The following is a 15,848-nucleotide window of genomic DNA, read 5'->3' as shown; positions in this document are numbered from 1 at the left end:
TTAAGTGAGTAGATAGGTAAAACAACGATTTATACCATTCACCTAAATAAATGTCTCGTAAAAAAATCATGCAAAGAAGATTATATCGCATTTTACTTTTTAATCCGAATAAAGAGTACCTTTCGATTCTCAAGAAGTCCAAATACATTTATGTATCCTTTCATAAGTAAACATTGTGGTGACGCAAATGCAAATATTTTTACTTGTTAGAATGTGTATGTACATTTAAAAACATTTTGTCCTTTTGAACTATTCATATCTATTTAACATAATTGAGTAGATGATCCCGTTTATAAAATATACTTATAATTGTTTTAAAAAACATTTTACTTCCCGGGAAGTTCCATTAGTCGATCGACCGGAGGCCGGAACCTTAATGCATTCTCGTCGGATATGTGAAACTCGTAACCACGTTCCTATTAAATTATATCAATGCAGTTTTAAAATGAGTTATCGATAATGCTTTTTGTATGTAGTCCCGAAATTGGTTATTAAAACTAATCATTTTTATGGTATGCACTAAGTAAATTGAGAGGATGGCAAACTGAACGTAATCGGTTAGGTATAACAAATCAAATATATTATTTATTTTGCGAACATGGGTAAACGTAGGTATTACAAGTATTTTAGTATCTCCATCTTCCACCTTTTGGCATGCAAAATTATAAATCAAACTTATCAAATTTCATTTACATAAAAAATAATTTTCACTTAAATAATGTCAGATCAATCGCAGTCATATTATAATTGAATAAACATTCTACATTACATTTAAACATAATAGATTAGTCAAAAAAATAAAATAAAAAATAATAATAATTAAACAATGTCATAAACACAATAAAAAGTAAAAAATTTACATATTATACAATCACATTTATATTAATGGTTACAATTCTTTATCATTAAAATATTCATTCATATTATAATAACATTTACCTATTAACATTTTTGATAAAATAATTTTAAATTTATTTAAATTAAATTGCTTCAAGGGAGTTTCTGGGAGTTTGTTGTAAACCTTTGGAGCCATTTCTGTGTCATTTTTACGCATTAGTGCGGTTTTACATTTATTATTTGTGCAAAGATACATAGATAATCAAACTGTATGACACTTATAAATATCGATTAGTTATACAAAAAACACAAATACATAGTTATATTGTTCGTTAAAAGGGCACATTCTGTCTAATCAACGCATGTATAAAGCACACTACGCTGGGTAACCGTGTTATATCCCCCGTAACGCTGTTACGGCATTTCCACTTTGTCCCAGCAAAATGTACCTATTGCATTAAAACGGCTTAAAAGGTTTATCTATCCCTTCCTCACGATATTCCAATAAAAATTGGCAGCTTTTAACCCCGCAGGCAGAGTTAAATTGAAAACTTTTTCGAGGCCCACTCAATAGCTCCATTCATATTCACACTCGAGGTGACTTCGGTCGATCACAACCATGAAGTTGAGCAATGTAGCTAGCCAATCTCTGGGGAAATCTAATGTTTTGTTACCTCAGAGTTACAAAGGTAAAAGAAATATAAAAAGTTTCAAACTTATTTCGGATAAAGGCAGCTTTTTGGCCCCGGGATAAACGAGAAAATAATGGTAACCGAACCGAATACGTGAACATTATTAAATTTATTTAGGTACCTGTGCTAGAACACCGAAATAACTGAAAAACTGAAATAAAAGAGCGGTTAATGGGGTATATATTTGTGGCTTAGTTACTTTCAACCACAACTATGAAAATATAGCTAAGAATTAAATACATAGTTTCACAAACGAATAACATTGCTTAGTGCCTTGTAACGAACTAAACCCGACACAGTAGAATAATGTAAACAGAACGCGCTCTGTCGAAAGTTATTCCAAATGGATTATGTATGAGCGGAAGCCCAAGGAATCGTATACTCATGTTGTTATTGGCACCCAGGAGATGGTTTGTAATTACGTTTCAAGCACAGGGCTAATTGAGATCTATTTCTTATTGGGACGCGTTCACTGAGGCGGGTGCGTCTAGTGAATGAGCTTTGGGCTGCTCTACACGTTGGCTCCAACATTGGTCCCAAAGTTATTAATCCAAGGTGTGAATCTAGAAAATAGCTTGTCCCAAGTTAAAGTAAATCATAAATTTCTTTGTAAACCCACTTATAGTTATTGCGATACAGGTCTGCGAGCCTAGTGCAATAACTACTGCTGATCCTTGTATTGTACCTAGTTTTTTGTATGAAATAAATATTTTATTTATTTATTTAACATAGATACTACTATTTTCTAGTTTCATACGTAGGACAAGAAGCACTGGCATTGGGACCAATATTGGAGCCAACGTGTGGAGCAACCCTATAATAGAATAGCGAATTCATATGATCATCCCAGCGTTTTGCGGTTCTTTTGTAGGTGGTATTCTACCTATCTGCTAAAGTGTGCCGAATCTAATACTCTCACCTTTTATTACACTGACTTTATAGCTTTTATTTGACTGACTGCACGTTAAGCCGCCAGTCTGAATGAGCCATCTCCGAAGTCTATGGCGGATCATAAACTCTGGCTAGGGATGTGATCTCTTTTGTAACCACCTAGACCCATGTTATAGCAAAAGTTGCGTTTGTTACTTGACACGAATATTTATATGAAATCATATTTTTATAGCATATTTTCTTTATTTATATTATATCATATTTTTAATATGAAATCAATCCCATACCTATCCGTCCACACTTCGCATAATGTGAAAGTTTAATTTTCTACCTCATTGCATTGAGCATTTAAGTAATAAATTAATAAACCTACCTACTTGGTTACGTGAAATCCTTGTTACTACCTACTAACAAATTAAATCTAGTATTTGCTGATCGGTTGTCATTTTTTATTGTAGAGATTTTAACTACAGATGCCTCTATCGTAGATTCAGATTCTTAATCTATGAGCTTTTCCAGAAGTCTTTTTTAATGTAAATCAAGACTTACATGTGAAAAATGCACATCTAAGTTATTTCCGTAATGTAAAATAATAGTAACCGTTTTATTGTGTTCTTTGAACAAAAGATCAGAAGCATAATAAAACGCGGCTCGGGGTCATAACAAAGCAAAGCATGTATAGCCGAGGGCTTAAGCTAATTAATTACTTATTTTTAATTAATCTGCTCTCAATTGAGCTAAATTTTAACAATCATTTATTTTTGTTTGCCACCGTGACTGTGTCTGTGACAATGATAACGTTGAAATGAGTGATTGCTTATGTAATTAATTAACTCTATAATCAACTGGCTCACTCATGTTGAACTATTTAGCCCTCTCTAGTTGGCATATTTTCAGCTGAGTATTCAATTTGTTCGTCATTAAATCTAATAAACACGCCACAATTAGTTCAAATGAAACAGGACATGGGATTCTCCCAATACGCGACATTTCATGTCTTCTTGAATCGAATTCAACTTTTGCCTTCTTTCGCACGCAATTCGTTACTTTACCGAAATATGTAGTGTCCGAGAAATTTTCGGTAGGTACTTAAAGCAACTAAAAGGTGTGCTTCGCGGAATATTTAGGTGCGCATCATTAGGTGCGCATGAAAATGGCTGCGCTTCGAGTAATACCTAAGGCGGTCGCACCGCAAACATTTCACCGTATCGCACGACGCGGCGCCGCACCGCTCGTGTGCCCGCTACAGTTATTTATAATATGTAAGACGGCGCAGCGACACCGCTCCGGCGCCGTCGCACCGCGCGGTAACGCATCGTGTGCTTTTACTTCGACTCCAGTTCCTATACATATATGTACTACGCTTCCCGAGTCGCGATCTATTCAGGAATAGACTGCGACTCGGGAAGCGTCGGGAGTGTCAGGACATTTATTACCTTCTTGCCTTTTACAGCGGAGCTCAAGCTCGATGCTGTTCAATCGCAGCAGCCGAAACAGCACCAGCAGCGAATGCATCGAGATCATGCACCACCCGATCTACCGCATCTTCTACGTGTCCCACGACAGCTCCGACCTGAAGATATTCTCGTACATCGCTAGAGATGGCGCCACCAATGTCTTTAAATGCAACGTGTTTAAAAGCAACAGGAAGGTTAGTGGCTTTTGTTTGTTAGAGTAGGCGCACACCGTTGATTTTTCGTCGGCCGATAGTTTAGTCGGGCAGTTGATCAGTATGGGCATGTATGGGAGTGCGCACACTACGCCGATTCGATTTGGCCGATTATTCATTCAAATTAAAATCGGGCACAACTATCGGCCAACTAAAAATCAACGGTGTGCGCCTACTCTTAGTTTTAACCAAAGGACGTCCACTGCTGCTGGACAAAGGTCTCCAAGGATTTCGACAATGACCGGTTCTGCTCTGCCCGCATCCTGGTGCTTTCACTAGAATGTCTCTCCAACGAGTGATAGACCCAGATTACGTCACCAGCTACCTACATTACGTCTTTCGGTGCGTAGTCAGCACACGAGAATTTTCTGCTTATTTTTATAGTGTACTTAATACAAAAGAGCTTAATTCTTCAGAGTGCGGATAAGCTTACACAATACCTTAATCAATTATCTAGCTAGAGCTCTAGGGTAAGACTAGACTCAGTGGGTACCTATTTATTTTTATTAACTTGTGTTTTTATGGTTATTTTCACAAATTGTGACACGTATAAAATTTACATTTTAAAAGTATACAAAGATAGGTGAATAGGATTGTAAGTGACTTATATTAAGTTTTTTTATTGATTTTTTAATTAATTACATTTAGTAGATGTTATCATGTCCACCTTAGATTGTTTTAAGTAATTCTGGATACTTTTGTTCACATAAAAAAAAAGTTTTGAACTGTAAGAAGGCATATAAAGCTCACGGAAGCCATTTATCGCGTGAATGATTACGGTGGGCCGGAAACGTTCGTGCGAACGTTCGTTCTTTTGACGATTTCTCGAAACGAGTTCAACGTGACGAGTAAATCTTACCTTAAACTCGCATAAGAAAATTATATCTTTATTTTTGCTCCTTTCATTATGATATTTCCTTTTGTATAGAAGCACAGACTATTAAACATTTTTGTTGCAAAATAACCCGTATTACAAGGAGATAAGACGCCACTGTGATGAGCTTGAACTGGTGTGGTCCATACCTATAGGTATGTCGATTGACAAATTAGCAGATAATAAAATTCCTACTTGGATCAGAGCTCGCGATACTCGTAGCATTTTAAAACGAAAGGTTTTCTATGATTTACTTTTCTTCAAAACTGACGATTTATTCTGAGATTAATATTTATTTTTGTTTGGTCGAATCCACCCTTAGTGAGCTAAATGCAAAGCTACAATAGTCTAGCGGCAGCTGGGTTCGAACTCGCGTTCCTCGAATCCCGACATCGACATCATTGGGCCATCGTCGCAATTAAAATTTAAAAATTTACTAAAACTCATAAACCTCATTTATTTCTGCAAATAGGCTTTAAAAAAGCACTTTTACACGTCCCAGTATTAACCCTACCACTGCTTCAGGACAATAAATGGGCCAGTGCTGAGAAGAAGAAGAAGAAGCTACTAGATAGAAGTAATAGAACTAAATATTTGCAAGCAACCGCCAGTTGTGAGTTTTATTTGCTGACATTTTATCAGCATTGGAGGAAATGGAAGGAAAAAGTGTATTCTCTTGTTCGATACCCCTCGTTGCAAGCTATTTCCACCTTGATTTAGAACTGATTTTCTGCGACTATTTTATTTTACTTGGGTAACAGTTTAACAGGTGACATTCAAGATAAAATATAAACAGAAAGTTCTAATTTCTTTTCATAACTTGATTCGTTGTTTTTTTTAGACTAAATAAGATTTATTAGACGATAAAAGCTTTTTACAAAATGCGTAGTAAAAAGACCAAAGTGTCCGTCAGTCTTATTTATTCCAGCTAATCTTTTGTAAGCTAATATTTTGACGGGACTTTTAATGATTTTTCAAGTAGTAAAGAGAAAGTATTAGGGGTCCGTGCAAAAACTTGTGATATTTGGAAAAAAATCAGTATTAAACCGAAATCTCAGAGCAAAGCTGCGTGGTTAAGTAATACAATAAAGTGCCTTGCTGGTTCTTTTTCACATAGTGTCATAACATTTTTCCGTTGAAAATGTAAATATCAATTTTCATAGCTGAAGTTGCTTTCCTCTTAAAATGATTGCATGCATTTCAAATGGGCAATCCTAGAAACTTCTGCTGTACATGTTTCTAGATTACATTTCTTATTTTCACCCGAGAACAGTAAAGAGTGTGTTCAACTGAATTTTTCAGTGTGAACAAAAATTTTTTTATCACAAACATACCTACTACTTTTCTTTTTCAGACCTTTCTACAATTTATTCTTAAAATCAAATACTAAGAGTAGCTCCAATCCATTCCGTACGATTTAAATAATGCTCTGTTAATGGAATATCCTTTAAATTGAATCGAAAATGTTTCCCGTTCAGTCGTAAGCAGACACTGCCAAATACCTCTTTCGAATGTTAACATACAATTTTAATGTCGGGTACATTTCCATCGCTTACGACAAGCCCTCAGAGGATTTTAAAATCCATTTAAAAACAGCTTTCCGAATATTACATGTTTGCGCAGTAAACTGGATTTATTTTTAACTTCGTGGCAATTTGCGTCCCTAATTTTTAGTTACCTACGCTCACTACCTAAACGCCCGTTTTTAAAAAATATTTTGGCATTTTCTAATTCCGTTACCTGGTGAGAGGTAATTATTCAGCCCGGTTAGTCCAGAGTAGAGATATTTTTAAATCTCAAATTGATTACCAACGGTTTTTGAGTTTCCATTGCAATATTTTTATGCCTTTAATTATTAAAAAAATATCGGAATCAAAACACTAGCTTTTGTCGGGGAACATAATTTCTCAGTAAGTATTCTTAGAGACAACATTGTAATTATAGAACAACCTCAAAATAAAGTAAAAAGGAGACCTACCTACCTATAGCATTTTAGTGGACCTTTCATGTGTTACAGTCATTTATCATGAACACAGTCACAAGATCTCGAATCACAAAGGCTAAAACACTCCCCTGTGAAACCCCAACCCGTAGGTGGAACCAAAGGCAAAGCTAGGGTCAAATAATTTAAAAATACTTTGTCCATATTTGCCGCACAGCTGTATAAAGACAATCTGACCGCTCACCCTGCTGTGGGACCTCTAACAACATACAATTTTAATGAGAACTCGTAATTTTAATTACGATGTTATTCCGCCTAACTTTTGTTTATTTTGTGTTACTCAGAATACGTCTCTATCTGTGCTAAATTAATTTTAATTGTTTGTTACGAGATTTCCTTTAGAACTTTTTATTAGATTAATTCATAATTATTGTAAATTTTTAAAACACTTTATAAATATTTTTAACGATTGTTTGATTGTAATTTGTAATGTAGATGAAAAATAATATAACATTTTTACGTTACCATATTTTCATAATCTATATTCACATTGCGTATTTATTATTTGTTACTCGATTCCTGTTGGCTGACATTTTATGAATATTGCTTCAACTCGTAAAAGTACCGAGTACCTAGTTGAGAGCAGCCGGTACATAATAATCTGAAATAAATTACTCGTAAAAAGAAAAAAATGAGCGCAGAAATCATAAATGAAATGAGAAAATGAATCTAGGTTTATTGACAGAAGTTTCAATGACAAACCGGAAAATTACGGTTTTCCCGTGACAGATGGTCAAAAAGACATGCACGTGAGTGATCATAAATAGGGGTTCCGGTTTATAACTTGTACAGAACCTTAAAAAGATATACAGTAGGTATGAAATGCAACATTGTGTAACTAATTGTAATACGATTATGCTTTTTTGAAAATAAAAAAAACTGTTCTTTTGATATGCCGTTAACAATATTGTTGGCTGTTTATTGATAATAAATTGACTATTGAATTTATTGAATTGATGAAAACGTGTTAAAATATATTCACATTAATTATACGTGGGTGTTTGCTATTTTTACGATAAAAGGGCGCCCTTAGGCACATTGCTTTTTAGAAATTGAAATCCCTCCGCGTTCACCCACCATCTTGTGCAGCGAAACAAATCACCCACGACTACCAACTTTTTTTCAATACGAAAAAAATTAAACCCATACTTTGTGTCATACAAAAATGCGTGACATAGAGATGTGAATATACCTTAACCTCTCCAGAGCTGGTGACAGTGATACGGTTATGAAGATAGCAGCGCCTCATAAACACTGGCGGTCGTAAAACGCATCTGGCACGTCACTCGTACGGATACGGTACGGTACGCGACCACGAGAGAGACACCGCGTTCTTAATAAATAAGGAAACGATGAAAAAGACGCGTCGACGAAAGATTATTCGAGGATTTTTATCTTAATCTTAATAAATGTTCCTGATGCGAGATGGATTCCCAAACGAACAGTTCTGGAACTTCTGGACCATAATGATCGTGGAACATAACTACAATTATGTGCACGCATCAAAATTTCCGAGATTGTTTGTGCTTCAAAAATTACAAGACGTGTTTTTGGTTCCCAAGTGCAACAGTATTACAGGCAAATTCATTTTTTTACCTCAGAATATTATCATAGTTCACTGTGGTTGTTATCGTGAATTTAAAATCCTCCTCATTTACGTGACTCCAGATACCTGCCCTATTATCGGTGAAAAATCTTGTTAGAAGAAATTGCATCTAACTCTAGGAAAGCATCTCCCAAAGGAGCGTAAGATCGACCGCTGTTTACAAACTCGTTAAAAATTCCTCGAACCGTTTTTATAATAAAATCTAAAACAGAATTAACAAAATTCATAAAATACAATCTGGAATGAGGGCGAAAGAGAATTCAAAGATTAAAGATGAATCCTTAAAGTTTGTGAAGTTTTGATTTGATTGAAGTACCTACCTATTTATTTGCCTGCCGCTTTTTATTGCGTAGGGTAAGTGTCGTGTTTTGTTTTCCGCATATTTTTAATCCTATATTATGTCTGTTTTAGATTAATTACCGAATTAAAAATTTAATTAAGACATCTTCAATAAAAAATGTATGAGGTATCACGAGAACCTTACAACTGAATCAACTTTCATCATTTCTAAAACAATTTTGTAACAAAATATTTCGTTTCATTTCACCTACGCTTTAGTCATGAATATATATTTTTCGTATTAGAACTTTGACAGTGTTTTTTGTACTATTATGTTGAAAAAATATTTATAGGAATATAATTAAGAATGTATTTAGTTGTTTCGTGCTATTTACATCCATCATACCATTTCACTGCAGTGGTAGGGTTAATACTGGGACGTTTAAAAGTGCTTTTTAAAAGCCTATTTGCAAAAATAAATGAGTTTTATAAGAGTTTTTTTATGAGTTTTTTACTTACGTTTCAGATTGTCCAATGTTGAATTAACATTAAAACACAACGTAGCTTTTGATTCAGCCATATCCAAAAGGCTAGCTTTAAACTTTAAGCTAGTTCGTTCAACCACCGGCCTAGACATTAAATTTAATAAACGAGCTAACCGCTCAATTAAATAGCTGATTTAACTACTCGGCTGCGTCAGTTATACTTACTGCAAAAAGCTTTGGTACAAATACTCTAAAAACTGATTGGTTATAATTTATACACTAGTGAAGCCGGAGCTGCCCACAGTTAAAGTGTAAGAATATTTTGATACCCGTACTTCTCTCAATAACGTGTGATTTATACAAGTAACTATAGTATTCATATAAATGATAATAAAACTGAGATCAAAGCCGCCCGTGACGCAGCGATCTATTGGTTAATCAGAAAATATTTAATATCTCCATGCGACATAAATGACATCACATTCTCTTGAAATATTGCCCTGTAGCTACACATCCTTAGCATCAAAGATTGTGTAAAATTAGCCTTATGACGTCTTCTTTAGTCATGTGATTTATATAAGAATTTTGCTAGCGTTGTTGTTATAATTTTTATTGGATCACAATACTCTTAGTAGGTTCGATGGTATGGTATCTACGTAGAAAATACCAATATTTTTTACAAAGCAATGTGGGGTTTATGATATTGCTAGAAATCTATTCAGTTACTGTTCAGTTTTAGGCTATTAAGATGTTACTAATTAGTGTAAACAGTCCTTTACAAAGTTCTATACAAATAAAATCAGAAATGCTTTAATGAACATTGATTTGATTTGACAGAGTTCTGTTATGTTTCTTATCGTGTAGATTACTTTGTATCTTAAGACGAAACACCTACCCACTGTAATATGGGGTAATAAGATTAAAAATAAGAACTGTAAAATCAGATTTTATGTTATTACTAGCGGCCGCCTGCGACTTCGTACGCGTGGACCCCGTTTTACCCCCAGAGGGGTGAAGTTTTGTAAAATCCGTTCTTAGTGGATATCTACACTATTAAAATTCTTAGGTGTTATAGTTTCTGAGATTTCGTGATTAATCAGTGAGCGATATAGATTGGTGTATAATTAGACTTTGACAATGTTACGATCTATTAATGCTTTAACACGTTCAGCGCCATAAAGTTTTGTCTTGAAAAGTAATCGTTTTGAAAGGGTAACTTTGTTCTGATACCGAAACTTTCCCTTTGTTCCAACAACTTGTTACAATCCAAAACGCTTAATCTACTCTTAGTAACAATGAATGGCTTTTCTGTAGCATCCCTCTTCGTGTAGGTACATACAAAACATAATAGTAAGGCGCTCGTGGTACGTTACAAAGTTACTCACGTGGAAACTTAAGTTGTGGAGTCGTAAAGTTACATTACTGTATGTAGAATTCCAATCTTGAAACTTACAATGAGATGGCATGACATTCTTGTTACAAGTCTTAAATAATTTGAATTCCTTTTGTTCAGTACAGTTTTAAAGTCCCTTTGTAGAGCCGAAATACAGTAGGTACTTGAAATCTTTGTCTGTCTATTTAACAATGAAAATAAATTGAAAAGTAAGTATTACTTACTACCTACTTACTTTTCACTTTGACGAAAAGAACAAGTTTAGATATAATGAACTGTGTTTAAATAGTCATAAATTTTTTATCATTATTGGATAGATTACCCCAACAATCATTGTTAAAAGAGCTATTGAACTACATTAACAAAAATCTAACGAAATCACGTAAATTGTATCCTGTATCTTTCAAAGTTTTTACGTATGTAATCCCAACAAACGTGTAACTGCGAGTTACTCTTGTTTATGGTCTGTATAAATCTTCTATTCCACAAGCTGCCGACTTTTATAATCAATTACAGTCGCCGATCACTCCTTTTCGAAGCCCATAAATATTCAGGAAGTAACAGAACTGTTTGTATTAAGCCGTCCGAGGTGCTTTTTAATTACGCCAAATTGATTACATCGTAATTTATGAGTCGTAGCTTACGACTGCGGTTTCTTTACACGCTCTCTAATAACAACTCAGAGTTTGCACGTGCAGAATTATCGTTTAGACAGTATGCCTAACTAAGAATAATTTTAAACAAAAATATTTCTACACAAAAATAACAACTGTCATGTAATTATGAGCTAATTATAATTATTTTCTTCGTCTTGGACCAACGATAATGACAACTAAAAACAAGGTTGGTAGATACTAATTTTATTACTAGCTAGATACTACTTCTTATTATATTAGTATTAAATTATGAATTCTGTGATAGACGAGTCTTATACTTACGTAGGTATTTTGTTTCTCTCTTAGAAGGTAATAATAATAACATTGTAACTACATTAACGAGACTAGGTAAATATTACTGGTTAAAGTAAGTTCGTACGCCAGGGAAATAAGTTTTGCAGATTTAGAAGATTAAGGTGGTGTATACATATTAACAACTTTGGTCTAACTAATTACAACATATTAATCCCGGTGGGTCGCTTTCATTGCTCTTCAATTCAGCTCATAACATATTGAGTCAGAACATTTTATGGTATTCAACGGTTTATGTTACAATTGTAGTTGGCTTCCGAAGCGTCGTGTCGTAAACTTTCATTTATGTTTTCGTCTAAGTTTATGTTTCCATTTCGTAATGTATTTGTATCTTCGGGAGCTATCAACCGTGTGTGAGGCGTGACCAATAAGTAGTCTTGACGTATTCTCACACGATTCCCAAAAGTACGTGAATGTTTATTTGCGGTCTTTGAAGCGACGCGAGTCGTACGCTCTCACGATGCCGCGACCACTCCAGTTGTTTCGTGAAACGCTGTGTGATGCGCGTGCGTCGCTACCGCGCAATATCGGGTGCGAACTTCGAATCGAGCTGCCGTGTAAATCAAGATAAATGACAATGTCCAGCCAAAGAGATCCAAAACAACGTCGTAATGACCACTTGTTGAAGAGTCTACCCACAGAAGTATTATTAAAAGCAAGAAGCACACTTGTTTCTTTAAGCGGTGCATTAAAACCAAAAAATGAACAACTTCGACCTAAGTTAACAAAACAAGAAACAAAAGATAAGAAGAAACACGACAGACTTAAAAGCAGCCGATCAGAACCAGAATTTAGTGAAATTCGTAAATCCAAACACAGGAGTCGAATCGACGATGGGTTGTCTCGAGATTTCCAGACCAAACCAAGACCATTATCAGTTGGTGCTGTTAAGCGATATGAAGAAGTAAATGAGTTTGAAAGTGGCAGTTTTCCGAATGATGTTTCTCCTATAGGTCAAAGACATTTTGAATCGGCTGAAGACGTATCCGTGCATTCTCGATTAGTGATTCCTATTTCTGAAAGATTGGGTAGTCAAGATATCCATGTGCAAGATGGTAGTGAGAGACCACGTAAAAAGTTATCATTTCGTGAACCTGAAATTGTGCCTACAGGTAACGGTGGTGGATCTGTAGGTCGGTCCAACAAGCTTATGGGTGTAAACAGCTTAACGAGGAGACCGAATATGATGTCGTTACGTCCTGAAACACATTCTTCCCTGGAAGGAATCGATTCGGACTTAGAGGTACGCAGTTTAGCCTACTTAACTAATACATAGGGCTTCTAAATTTAACATGCAGACGTAAGTTAACTAAAATAATTTTCATATTTTTACAACTATCTGAACATTTCAACTCGCAACTATTTATTTGTACACCCGTAATAATTCTGTGGCATAACTTTTTCAGCACTGAAACACAATAGAATAAAAAGTATCCTACTGTAAACATTGTTTGCGAAATGTTTATTCATAAAGAAGGTAACATTGTAATGTTACAGCTTAGAGTGCTGTTATATTACTTTAGTTCTGTTATGTTCTATGATGAACCAAATGATGAAGATAATGAACAATCTTCCAAAATTAAACTGTAAACATTTAATGGAAACACCAGATTCCCTCCAATTTTTTTTCTGGCAACGGCCTGGTATTTACCTGAATATTAATAGAAACCGTAACTAAGCATTATGTTAGTCATAGAATGTGCCGAGCTATATTTCATTAAATGATTGTCTTTGATCAACACCCAACTAAAATCATACTGAAAAAGTCAACGGAATAAATAATTAAACGGAACGTTAACTTCGCCGGCTTCGTGTTTATTCAGTGACTGGCAATGGCCCGTGGCTTCGCCCGCGTGCATTACGTTCTGTCACAAAAAGACTTAACTCTGCACACGTCTCCCTTTCGAAAACCGGGTTAAAAAATATCCTTTGTATTAACCAGGGTCTCAAACCATATCTGTGTCAAAGTTCATCTAATATAAATCTTTTTAGGTGTTTATGCCTGAAAAGCAACAGACAGACAGACAGACTTACTGTAGCAGTTATAATATTAGTAAATATTGGCGCCAGTGTACGGAAGCCATAGTCTTTTTATAAATCAAACTCTCCAGTGACATTTCTGCGTATTAATTCGCTTATTACGTCAAAGGCGATACTTCCGTCGTCGGTTTCATTTATTATTTAGAAAACTTTAGTGAACTGGTTCTGTTTGTATGACGAGATATTTTGGAACCGCGGCGCGGCGAGATACGCGGTATTACTGAAACGGTCTTGGTAGCCACCATTAATTCTCTTTTGCGTACAGTTTACGCGTTAGACCAACACACAAGTGCTAATGGAGTGAAATAAAGCAAATATTGTGGCAAAACTTACTGATGCATGATTCTTCACCAGCACATTAATTATATTAGACGCAACTCGTACACAAAAACAACTAAAATAATTCTAGTGACGTTACAAACTGGATTTTCATTCTAACAGTAAACAGAAGGGCTCGTTTTTTACACTTTTCAATTTACGGACATTGGTATACGTATTTTATTTTGAATGTGACCTAGTTTTTTACGTAAATATTTGAATGGACTCTATCCATGTCGAAGGATTTTTTCATCTTTCTAATTCCACGAAAAGTTACAATAGGTGAAACTTCTGCGAATCCTTGAATATCTGGTCTATCTATACGTTTTCTTGACGAATTTACCTGTAACATTCCTACCGGCTTTCTGTTAATTCTAAGTTGAACAATCTGTTATTATTTCCTGTTTACCTTGTAAAAGGTTGGCTCATTAGATGATGTTCAGTAACAATTAATTAAGTCATTTAGGCTGCCGTTCCGGAAAAGATATTTGAGATAGCTAAGCTTCAAAATTATTTTTCTACAATGCAGATAAAGCTTTAGCGGATCTAGACTAATAAAACGAGGTTCAGTTACAACCAAATTGTAATTCAAGCTGCCGTAACACAAAAGATGTGCAAAGTTCATGTTGATATTCTTGGTAAGCAACTTAGCACATTAGTGGAACTGACACTACCCTAATATAATTTTCTTGGAATCCTTATTACATATTCACATTGTTGTTACCTTGTATTTTTACAAGACTTCAATGATATGTATGTTTTTCCAAATTAGAATAGATACAAATATGAATTCGTAACTGCTGCTAATATTTAAAATATTCGTATAAATATCGAAGTTATATTTTGTGCTTTTTGATTGTGATTCGTAGTTTTTACGCAGTCGACTAATACGCTAACATGATAGTAGGATCAGCTTCTCACTGAATTTTCACGTTAGCGCCATCAACAAAATGGATTTTAAAATTTTATTTTTGCTCGACATTTTTTAGTCTTTAAGCTCTATCGACACTGACATGTGCCCCGCCGGAGGCGTCGCGCATTGCGGTGATTTTGCCTGACTTCATGTAGTACTCGTAGAAGAAAAATGTCATGTTCCACGACATATTTGAAGTCACGTGTCGCCTAGACCTCTTCACAGTCTCTTACATGTCGCTCGTCTGACACGAGTAATATTAATTACCTTAATGCTACAAAATGTCACCCAACAATAAAGCATTTTATTAACCCATAAAATTTTAGTTAATCCAACACAATATTTATGTAATAGAAACGAAATAGAGGGAATGGGGTAAACGTAACGCGAATACAAATATTTGTCGACTAATTGGAGTTTGTAACCCATTCAGAAATTATACAAGGTTAGCAATAACTTCTGTGGCAATAACTCTTACAATAAATTCACCTTATAGCGACTGCCAATTATAATAACAGGACTCGGTCGCCCTTCGGGGAACTCTATAATGAATGTAAACACTGTATAATGTTTACCAAACAACGTTGTTACCTGAAATTTATTGGTACACAACGAAACAAAAACAAACGGCGATTATTGTTTTTCTGATGAGATCAAACATTAGAATCACACTAATATTATAAAGGCAAAAGTTTGTGAGTGTATATCTGGTACTTCTTCACGTCAAACGGCTGGAACGATTTTAATAAAATTTGGTATAGAGTTAGCCGACACCCTGGATTAACACATAGGCTACGTTTTACCGCGGGTAACACCGCGGGGCACAGCTAGTGGGACATATTTTTACAATATCGCTATCGTTGCTAAGTCTACAGACCGCT

At 35.0% G+C, this 15,848-nt stretch overlaps 1 protein-coding gene across 2 annotated transcripts in view; it reads left to right on the top strand.

The window, feature by feature from the left end:
• The window catches only part of LOC135086501 (capon-like protein), a 184,062-nt gene that overhangs the window by 109,164 nt on the left and 59,050 nt on the right, over nt 1-15,848 (top strand). The window contains exon 5 of one of the 2 annotated variants that reach the window (XM_063981223.1): nt 3,874-4,071. In XM_063981223.1, coding sequence (XP_063837293.1) covers nt 3,874-4,071 — 198 coding nt within the window. Of the gene's footprint in view, nt 1-3,873; nt 4,072-12,141; nt 12,940-15,848 lie in introns of those variants that run through there. The other variant, XM_063981222.1, reaches the window with a different exon arrangement.

Source organism: Ostrinia nubilalis, chromosome Z, assembly GCF_963855985.1.
Source record: "Ostrinia nubilalis chromosome Z, ilOstNubi1.1, whole genome shotgun sequence".
NCBI classification, from domain to species: domain Eukaryota; kingdom Metazoa; phylum Arthropoda; class Insecta; order Lepidoptera; family Crambidae; genus Ostrinia; species Ostrinia nubilalis.
This window is presented reverse-complemented; position numbering and strand designations above follow the sequence as displayed.